The 11,358-nt window shown below is 48.6% G+C and overlaps 1 protein-coding gene across 2 annotated transcripts in view; it reads right to left on the minus strand.

The window, feature by feature from the left end:
- The window catches only part of FZD6 (frizzled class receptor 6), a 32,862-nt gene extending 21,949 nt beyond the window's left edge, over positions 1-10,913 (minus strand). The window contains exons 1-2 of one of the 2 annotated variants that reach the window (XM_037380661.1): positions 10,812-10,913; positions 9,772-10,169 (exon numbers count right to left, since the gene is read on the minus strand). In XM_037380661.1, the coding sequence (XP_037236558.1) occupies positions 9,772-9,951 (180 nt within the window). In that variant the 5' untranslated portion in view covers positions 9,952-10,169; positions 10,812-10,913. Of the gene's footprint in view, positions 1-9,771; positions 10,170-10,361; positions 10,471-10,811 lie in introns of those variants that run through there. The other variant, XM_037380662.1, reaches the window with a different exon arrangement.
- Positions 10,914-11,358: the final 445 nt, after the last annotated feature.

Consider the following 11,358-nt stretch of genomic DNA (forward strand, 5'->3'; position numbering starts at 1 on the left):
CAAAGCTAATGATGTTACTACAGGAACCTCTTTCTGCACACACTGCCTCATGCAGTCTCTCCTCTATCCCTCCAAAATCACCACCCAAATCCTTGACACCTTAAACACTCTGCTTCCTCCTGCTAGTGAGATCAAAGAGAGTTTCCCAACAGCTCATTGCTTGCTCTAACACAGAAATAACTTACCTCTACTCAGTGTGACAACCTGGTGTGAGCTTTCACCCATCCCTCACAGAAGCCAGTCTAGTAAGAAAAAGGTACATCCCCAGCACCTCCATCACACTGCAGAAATCTTCACCCCTGAGAAGCCAGGGGTTGTAGGGAGCTCACAAGCCACGTTACTATACCATAACCTCACAGGCAAAGACTCACATTTGCTTTTCTTCTTCACAGATGCCTCTGATAAAGAGGAGGATGCATCCACCTTCTAACAGGCATATGCAATGGCAACTCTTCCTTCCACGCAACCCCTTCCCCCGGCATCTCATTCCTAGACTGCTGCAGGCAAAAGGCAGCATGCAGCCTGGGGAGTCACCCCTGAGGCGATGCTGCAGCACCTCATGGCTGAGGTAGCACTGGGGAAGGCAAAGAAACAATACTGTGCGGCTAGTCACCGACAGGCCCACCAATGACATGGAAAAGGATCAGGGCAGCTCTTGGCCCACCCTGCTGTGCAACTGCTAAATGATCAGGAGGCTTTAGACACATTGACAGGCGTGGCAATTTCCACAGGAGACTCCCATTTTCTTCCAGAACTGCCAAACTATTGACTGTAGCGTCAACCAGTAGAGCAGATGCATGAAGGCCTGTAAGATGTCAGCCCAATCCTTGAGAATACCAACATCGTTACCAATAACAGCTATTCACCCCCACCCACAGGCACCTAAGCACCCCAAGGGAGGGTGGCAGGCAGCATGCTCAACACAGCAAGGTAGCTGCTGGGACACCTCCTGTTCTCCCCAGCTCTGAGTGCCTGTACTAGCCAGTGTTTCCTTACTGCTAGCCCACAGTACTCATTTTGTTGGCCATTGTGCCTTGCTCCCCATTATCTTCCCTATTTCTCCTGTTATAAAACCTTGAAGGCCACCTTTTCTTCTGCCCTTTCATTTTATGATCTGTGGTCCACGTTAATCTTCAGCATATAACAATTTGTCTGTAGCTCCAGACATACTCTCCAGAGAGACCCCCCACCCAGCTGGATTCTTAAGCTTTGCTTAAAACGGTGCACCTTATACCTCCTACCAAGACCATTAGCTCATGTGAAACAGTATGGATCTGGGACACAGAGTTTGGGCAACCAGCTATTGCTAGCCCATCATGAGGCTGGATAGGTACGGTCTCTCTCTGAAAAGCTAAGCTGCTTTTAATTTTTGTATGCAGGATAACCGTGTGGAGAGTTTGGCCACTAAGGGCTTTGTGGCAGTAGTTACTGAGACTGAAGAAATCTGGTTGTGCAGGCCCTCCTGGGAATACAGCGTGGGCCAAACTGGGAAGGATGTGGTTATTCTCTGAAAGAACTTGATTTACCAGAAGTTTAAGCACAGGAGAGATGGCTGGTTGTTGGTTGTTTTTTTTTTTCCTCCCCAGGAAGCTCTTGTCTGACTCATACAGGGACAGAAAGGAGCAGATATCTTTGGTAAGAGGTCATCCTTTCTGTGCTGCAAAGCTTGATTATACAGGCCTGTCTCCTGTGCCTCTATATCATAGCAAGTTTCTCTCCCTCCATTTACAGTAGCTGCTTACACAGCTCTTACGATTCTCTGCTCACCTCCCCTTCTTCTAATAGCGAAGTGGAAAGCAAGTCTCCACTTATCTCCACTATGCAGTTCAGGAGAAGAGGGCACACATGCATCTTTTCCTCTGGCAACCTAACTACTACTGTGATGCAGCAATCACAGCTGCACACAACACACAGAGAACGTTCAAAAAGGCAGTGGGAGACAAAGCAACCATCTTTGCCCTAAAGGACTGGTGACAGAGAAAAAGGCAGCAAGCTTTGTGGTGCAGACACTCCCACCCCCTTAATCATTGCATTGTCAAATTGGAAAAGAAAGCACTGACATTTGGCCACATGCCCTATCCCACGTACTCCTTTCCTGGACAATTTGCTTTTTGTGGTCTTTATCAACAAAGGCATAGCATCCTGCATCCAAGCTGTCATCCTGAACTTCACATCCATTTCACAAATGTGAAACTAAACTTGCACTCTACCTCCATGCAACAAGGGCCTGGGCTCCATACAGCCTTATGACCCATGCAGCGCTATGGACAAACAGCATCTCCCAGTTGCAGGAAGGCACACAAACATCACAAAGCTCTCTTCAGAAAGAAAGCATCAGAATCCTCTTCCATTCTTAGGCTAGATTTGTAGAAGACATAAGCATCATGAGCCTTACAAAGATGTCCACAAATGTATCTTGGTGGTTCACCAAGGCTTGCAAGACAATAAAGTTGCAGTTGCCGGAGCTGCCAGGGGCCAATGCAGCGGATGTGAGCTGTTAATGAGATGCTTGATCCCACACATGTTGGTAGCTCACAGACAGCAGAGGGAAAACAGCATGGGGGCCACCTGCACACAACGGTATACCATTTTGTCCACCTGTCTGCTATTCAAAGGAAGATAGTCTGAAGAATGACCTTTGAAATCATGGCCGCCACATCGCCCTCAGCAGACTTGTCCTCCCTAATCTGAATTGTTACTGACCAGGTGAAGCAAGGCTCCACAGGGCAACAGCCACTTCCGTAAACATGGAGATGATGTTGAAATTGCACCTTTCTATGTCTGAAAGCTTTATACCCACTACTGGCTTTCCCCACCTCCAAGGATGATGTGTTCCCACCCAAGCCCTAACTGCCCCCTGTCAATGAAGGCAAAGCAGTTCCAAACTCAGTAGCTCATCCAGGTTTTGCTCCTCTACATAAACAGCTTTAGGAAAGCTTGTACAACTCTGTTCATTCACAGGCGTCCTGGAGTAGGCTACAGCCACAGGACTAAGCCCATCACTCTACATTTATGGTGCCTTGGTTTAGCCAGTGAGCACACTTCACACATGAACATGGAGAAGACCGTGTCCGAGATGGAGGCTGCACAATGAGACTTGGAAAACACCAGGGCTTGCAGCTACACTTGAACACTAGACAGGACACTGCAGAAGGGACAGTAATCTGCAGGACACCAACAGGAGTGTACTACAATGTTTTCCAGAAAGGTCTGCTGTTGAGAAAGATCTGGAAGACAGCCTTCCATAGGCCAACTTCAGACTGCATGCACAGTAGGACTGGTGTAAATCTAGTCCAGATTGAAACCTCTCAGTCTCATGCAGCGGACAGGTAAGAAATGTGCTAACAACCTCACCTAGCGATCCATTCCTCTAACACCAGGTTACTTGGTAGCGTAAACATAGCCTCCGAACATGGATAAAGATGAGGCTCTGGGAATCACGCTGTCAGCAGTCTCAATGAACCCCAGTTACCAGAGGCTGAATACCCTCTCTTCATGAAGCATGTGTTACTTTGGACCTCCGTGCATTCTAAGCAGCATCCTTTCAGAACAAGGAGCAAGGCAGTACTACTTACATTATCAATTAGACAAGGAATGCTGTTCAGACAAAGCAGCGTTAGATTTTGCAGATGACTGATATGCTTGAAGCCACTGTAATAGGATTACACTATATGTACACTAGTACAATAGGATTACACACATTTGCCGGCCTTGTTGAAATAGACAATCTGCACTAACTAATGACACTAGATGAAGGGCCTCAGTACTACAGCTAACAAACACTCTTTTTTAGTGGCTGTAATTTAGCATACCCACAGGAATCAGCAAAGATGGTTTATGAATGTATTACTGCAAGAGCTAAAGACAACTTAAATTTCTTTGGAACACCTGAGCGCAAGAGAGCACAAAACCAAAAATACATGTCTCAAATTTCCACCGTATTGTACAAATGACACAGATGTGTCTAATTTATGTATTTTTGACCCCTTAGCCAAAGCTTTTCTACAAGTGACATGGTGATGCTCAAAACAGAATTATTCATGTCCAACTGTTCTGTATTTCTACAGACTTACCCAGCACAGCAGTCATACTGCTTTGTATTTCCCCTGATCCATATGAAGTGTCCATAAAAAAACCCAAAACTTTGGCATTTGCCAGCCTTCATTTAACAAGCAGCAATTTAGCTGTTGCACCACCAAAATCTTTTGTGACCATCACTTTGTTCAGACAACCCAGAAAAGTTACCTCAGTTTGTAACTAAGTGACGTACATCAGGCTACATTTTCCACTTTTTCCACGTCTTTCCTGCCTGTTAGTACCGGCAATATATGGTAAACAAACAGCAAAATCATTTAAAGCAAAGCATGAATTAAAAAGCCCCCTGTGCTTGTTCCATGGGATCAGAGTCCACACCTTTGCACTCTTTCTCCAACATAGGCTCTGAGGCAGCATCAGGGACAAAACATAACTCCAAGCAGATAGATAATATTGTTTTCCTAATTGAACCCGAGCTACCAAAATTTGAAGATTTTAAACTTCAAGTTTTAAGTACTAGTGGTTCACATATTACACGAAGCACTGCTCATATGGGGTAAGAGGGAGAGGCAAGATGCCTGTCTGCAGAGGTTTCAGTAAATTCACAACTGTGTTATTTTGCAGAACATCCCAGTAACAACCTTCTGCAAGAATAGCACGCACTTCCCCAAAACTCCCAGCCTACAAAAGGTGGACAGCTTCCTCCTCTCTGTGTGTATACATACACATATATACACACTGATTTAAGCTTGCCAGACACCAGGTTTCCAGTTTTTGCAAGTACTTTCATATTGAATTAATTGTAAATTTGTATTTAGTGGAAGGAAATTAAGCGATTACATTAAAAAAAATTAACTCACAGAACTTCAGTATTAAGCTTTTAAAGGTACTCCTTGACCCACTTTAAACTGGTTTTGTTAGTTTAAACCAACCCTATTTCTCATACAATTTCTCCTCCTGCTGCAGCCAGTTGCACTGAACTCTCCATAGACATACACACACATTCTGGCACGTGGTCATGAACTCAGAAGTGAACGGAAAACTCACTACAGAATCATTTTTCCAGTCTCTCTCAGGTACTTTATTTTTCTCTGTCGGACATGTTCCAGGGTTTTGTATAGTCTGCTTCAAAAACTCGCTGGCAAGCCTTTTGCCTTTGCACTTCTACAGACCCATAGATCTTACCAGTGTCAGGAAGTGTTAAGGGCCTGCCAATGGTGGACACATTCCAGAACAGCCGAACACGTTAAGAAATAGGAACAAAAAGTTATGACACAGTAATATTCTCTGCCTTGCTGGAATAATGCCTTATGTTGACAACCTATTCCAGGATAGTTAAAGCAGGAATTAGTTCGGAATTAGAAGTGACTTGGTTTTGTGGATGACCACGAGGGGGAGTTACACCTATTCAACTACAGCTGTAATGAACCAACTATTTATTCTGTGTTCATCTGTTTTCCTCAACAGACAAACCCCAGACCTTCGGTCTCCCAATCTGAGCTAGTAGTAACACAAGCAGCGTTACTGTTAACCTGCTCTGAGATGGAGATACCGTAATCATCTGCAAATAATCACATTCCACTGTCACGCTGCTGTTTAGCTAACGTACACAAAGCTTCACACCACAAAGTCACGCAGTTTTACTTTCCTAAAATCATTATTTGTTGTATAAACAAAACTAACCCAAATATAAAGTAAAACTCAAGTAGCCTAAACTCAATCTGCCAGGTTGAAAGCTCAGAATAAAAAAATAAAGTAGGGGGGATGGAGGGAGGAACTGGAAATTATGAATTTTCTATTGCAGAAAAAACCCCAGAGGGACTATAATCACTAGCCAGAACACCCATAGCAGAGGCTGTAAGACTGAGTTAAGTCTTTTTTCCTGCTCTAATCAGTTCAGTGTTCCGGTTTATAGCACATCACTATGAAGAGCTGACACATGAAGCAGAAATGCAAAACCACAGATTAGTTTACTTCCTGGAGAACAACCACCACCTGAGACAGTGGCTCCACATCAACTTCTCCTGGAGGATTACTACGAGGACACCACTCAGAAATGCCAATTTAACACCTTTCCAGAAAGCAGAGAAACTATACAGAAGCCTTTGCACTCCAGCAGACTGAAAGCACAGCTCTTCTAGTTATACAAACCTTCCCACAGCAGAACTCACCTGCAGAGCCTTGAGAGTAAGACATAGAGGGCTACCAGTTTTGGAGTGTGAACTTCACCTTCAGGTGAGACTTGTCCCCTTGACAAATATTTGTTCCTTCTGGGAGTAAACATTTGAAATAAGTAACAGGAAGAATTTTCCAGAGGGGACTGTAGCAGAAACCAGGACTAACATCAAGGCCCTTTCTGCACAAAATGCTTGTATTGGTTGAAGAAGTCTCTACCATGTGCCCTGGGATTGCACAATTAAGCAGCTTGCTCAAAGTCAGTTAAGATAACGTGAGGAAAATATTACGAGGCTCAACCTCAAAACCCAGTGTTTACATCCTAAGACCATGCCCAGTCTTGAGAACAGGCTGTGGGGAGGGGAGGGGAAAGAGTGAGATGAAATTAAAAACCAAAGCCTTTAAGCATTCCTACTGATGATCAAAAGAAAAAAGTTTCAACCTACATGCTATTAAAATTCTTGCTTTGGTATGAATGAAGTCTGGACTACCAATTACAGAAAAATTCAAGCTCTTAAAACTATAGAAGTCTCCTCCACCTCCCAACCTGCTGCCTCTTGATGGCTGCAGAGTGAAATCAAACAATATTCCAGGAGTCACAGAATGGTCAGGGTTGAAGGGTCCTCTGAAGATCATGTAGTCCAACACCCTGCTCAGGCAGGTTCACTCAGAGCAGGTTGCAGAGTTGCATCCAGGTGGGTTTTGAATGTCTCCAGAGAAGGAGACCCCACACCCTCTCTGGGCAGCCTGTCCCAGTGCTGTCACCCTCAGAGCAAAGAGGTTTTTCCTCCTGTTCAGGTGGAACCTCCTGTGTTGCAGTTTGTGCCCGTTGCCCCTTATCCTGTCACTGGGCACCACTGAAAAGAGCACGGCCGTCCTGACACTCGTCCTTCAGGTATTTGTATGCATTGATAAGTCTTCCCTTCTCCAGACTAAACAGGCCCAGCTCCCTCAGCCTTTCATTATCAGGGAGATGCTTCAGTCCCCTCACCATCTTCATAGCCCCCCGCTGGGCCCTCTCCAGTAGTTTCCTGGCTCTGCTGAACTGGGGAGCCCAGAATTTGACACAGCACTCCAGATGTGGCCTCACTGGGGCAGAGCAGGAGAGGATCACCTCCCTCAACCTGCTGGCCATGCTCCTCCTGATGCACCGCAGGATCACTTTGGGTTTTTTGGCCACCAAGGCACACTGCTGGCTCATGGGCAACCTGTATCCACCAGAACTCACAGGTCCCTCTCTGCAGAGCTGCCTTCCAGCAGGTCAGCCCCCAGCCTGTGCTGGTACAGCGGCTGTTGCTCCCTAAGCGCAGGATCTTACACAGTTGCCTTTGCTGAACTTCATTAGGTTCCTCTCTGCCCAACTCCCAATTCTCAATAGCTCCTCTTCCCCTGCTGCAACAGTAAGTTCCCCGAAAAGCAGAACCCTTTGACAATCCGGAGACAGTTCCCTGTATGCAATCAACTATGGGCAAACTATACTGGTGTCATTACTGAATACCACGTAGAATCACATGAAAATGCATAAATGACATTAGTACATCCTGGCCTCCTCCCTCAGAAAAAAGGCCCAGCCATGAAGCACCATAAGCTTACCTTATTAACTCCCATCTAACCACCAGCAACAGATTAAACAGTAGCTACATACAGAATGGCAGGAAATTTCCTTACCCTTTCACCAGTAAAGCAGCCGTCTGAAAAACTCAGTTTGGCCAAGGAGTCAATCAGCACTGCTGAATCACAAATAAAAGGCAGGCAGATAGCACACACACATTAGGTAGTTTAGAAATGTCTGCGCAACACTAGAGTAGTGAGGTATACCAAATTAGAGGCCAGACAGTGGCAATGACAGGACACAAGGAATCAAATGAAACAGGGTAGGGAAATCAAATCCTAATAGACACTGTTGCTCTGCATAGCCACTCAGTCAGTTGGCTGAGTACTGATCAACCACTGCCCTGATCAGAGGTGGTTATAAGGGCCACAGGATGGAAAAAGAGGGGAAACAACAAAACTTCTCACTACCATGCAGTTTTTATGAAATAGTTCTATGAGAACAGGTAAGTACCGAATCCTTTCTGGACAGAACTCCCTCCACGCAGAAGGCATGAACTAGGCACAAGCTACTGACAGTTCAGAAAAGTCAGTCATGGCAACCTAATAAAACATCTCTGTGGTCTCTCTGTCATAACAGCATCATGACTGGAAGGCATGAATACTGACAAAAGGTGGCTCAACAGTTGTAGTTAAGACACACCAAGTAAGAACCAGCAGCATACCTGACAAGATAAAAGTGACAGACGCTGTAGAAAGCATTCCTGACAAACAGTGACTGGAGAATTCACTGTACAGGTTACAACTGAAGCCCATAGCCTGCCTTTCAATTTAAAAGACCACAATTTATATGAAATCTCCAGCTGAATTCAGTTGCTTGCATACAAGTCTCTTAACATTGGATACCAGAATTCTGCCATACATCTACACTGGGCTGGCAAACACGATGCAACACCAAAGCCTGTGCCCTTCCAGACTAGCAGCTAGAGGCCAAACAGGGAATCCTGACTATCCCAAGCAACACTAAAAAAAAAAAAAAATAAAAAATTTTGGCTACTGAACCAAGCTCCTCCTCCAAGCTCTGTAAAGAATATGCAAATAAGATTTCAGTAATAGTAGCCACCTCCAATACCACCTATAAATTTTTCTTAAACCAGATACCACTTAATTTTCAACTCACTTCTGTTTCACTCTCTCCACAGCACAAGACGGTAAAAAAGCTTTTCAAGACCTGTGTTAAGATGTTCCCCCTCCTCTTACCACTGAAAAGCCATTATTAAAACAGGTTTAAAACTTGTTTTACAAGCCTCTCACCCAGAGAGGCTCTAGCCCTTTACAGCTATTGCTATCGGCAAAGCCTTTCCACAAGGTGGCATATTCTCAAGGGAGCCATATGTTACAGTCAGTTCAGGTAAGAAGAGTGTTTGTTTTCAGTTTAAAAGAAAAAAAAAAAAAAAAAAAAGGACGACAAAAGAAAGAAAAAAGAGGAAAGTTGTTCTTTCAATCACAAGTTTCAGCATCCAGTCAGAAGACAACAGAATACAAAAGCCACGATGGAGAGCTGTGCTAAGAATAAGTTTAGGTACCTCTCCTTAGTAAACATAAGCTAAAAGAAGAAAAAAGAGCAATTTCTAAACATTAATTCTGCACTACCTGAGTTCAGGTGGGCCAGGATATCGTAAGCTATATTCTCTGAGAAATTCAGGAATTCCTGTGTGTATCAGTCAGGTGCCTCTGCTGTATGTGATCAGCTCTGCCACAGAGCTCTGAAGAGCTACACCCATTCCTCTCACAGGATTCAAAGCAGGGGTGGGGAGGGGGACGGTGCCTATAGCCCCTTTACAGAGTGCTTATACAACCAAGCAGCTGTAACACACTCCAACAAGTTAAAAGAAACATCTAATCGCTAAACATTATGTGCTTTGTCATTCAGTGCGACAGATGTCAAAAACCATTTCTCAACGACAAAAAAATGTTGTTCCATACTACAGCAGGGGTGGGAGAACTTACCTCCATTTGGAGAGCAGCCGTGTCCTGATCATAGTGTCCCATAATGTTTGGGAAAAAAGTCATATTGTATGGCATTCCTGAACATCTAGAAATAGTAATTGGCTCACACGTGAATAAACTGTGCCCTTGCACCAGAGTTAGAAGTAAACTGCAAGTCGCAGAGAATGCAAGTACTCCCATTTTGTCAGGACCTCCAACTTCAGCAGGTAGCTCCGTGCAGCAGGTAGGCAGACCGGCTTTGCACAGGGATAAAAACACACATCTTCCTCTGCCGGCTCCGGTGCAAGGCAAGGGCCGGGCAGTAAGGCAGACGATCAGACTCCTCACCGCCGCTGCAGGTATCTCCCCATTCTGGCTGACCGCGATTTTACTAAATCCCTTCTTCCTCGAGCCCGCACCTGCCGAACCGGGAAAGGACAGAGCAGAGGCATCAACAGCAGAAACCCGGCCGCGACCAGCCGCCCCACGGCCGAGCTCGGCCTCCCCAGACGCCTGCAGGAAGGCGGGCGGCTCCTGCCGGGCCCACGCCGCACCGCACCGCTCCCCGCTCCACCGGCGCAGCGCCCGCGTCCCCCCCGGCTCCCACATACCCGGCAGGGGCCGGGGCACGGTCCCGCTGCGCCCAGTCCCGGGGAGCACCGCCTCGCCCACGGGGAGCAGCGCGTTCGGCCACGGCCACCGCTCCCGCCCGGGCCCCGGAGCCACCGCTGCTCCCCACGCCCCGCTGCCGGCGCTCGGTTCCCAGCCCCGCCCTGCCAAGCGGCGCCCGCGGGGCCGGGCGGGGAGCCGGCCGAGAAGTCGGCCCAGGAGCCGGGGCTCGCCGGGCGCGGCCTCGGCGCCGCATCCCCGCCACGCCCGGGCCGCGCCCCCGCCGCCCCCTCACCGGGGACCCGCCTCCCGGCGGACGCTTCCCCCGAGGCGGCCGCCCCGGGGCGCCGCGCGCCGCACTGAGGGGCGGCCGCCGCTCCCTGGGACGGGACTGGGGAGGGAACCCGGGACCCGCCCCCCGCCGCCGCCGCCACCGCCACCGCCGTCCTCACCCGTGCGCGCCCGGCAGCGGCCCGCTCCCCGCCGCGGCTGCTAATGGCCGCGGCCGCCCCGCGCCACCGACAGGATGTGGCGTGCGGCAGCGGGCGGCGGGCGGCGGGGGGGCGGGGGGGGCACTCGCGCGATACTTGGCGGGGGGGCGGGGCGGCCGCACCTTTCCGCCACGCCCCTCGGCACGGGCCGGGGTCCGCTCGCGGCCGCGCCGTCCCGCGGGGGGGAGCGGTGCTGGGGCCGTCACCCGCCCGGCCACCGCCACCCGCCCGGCCACCGCCACCGCCGAGCGGGCCGGGGTCCCGCGGCGCGCAGGGCTGCCCACGCCCCGGCAGCGCGCCTCGGGGCAGACAGCCCCCGCTGGGAAAGCCCCCGGGGCTGGGCGCACGGATGCAGGCGGCGTGCAAAGTCCGGCCGAGCGATGCCTGGCGCTTGGATGGCTGTCCGTAAAAATACTCGATGTTAACTCTGCGATACGCTGTACAAATGCTACGGCTGCCGGGGGGCGAGAGCTGTGCCGGTGCCACCGCGGTCCTGCAAACTAGTGCC

This window comes from Falco rusticolus, chromosome 3, assembly GCF_015220075.1.
Source record: "Falco rusticolus isolate bFalRus1 chromosome 3, bFalRus1.pri, whole genome shotgun sequence".
Taxonomy (NCBI): domain Eukaryota; kingdom Metazoa; phylum Chordata; class Aves; order Falconiformes; family Falconidae; genus Falco; species Falco rusticolus.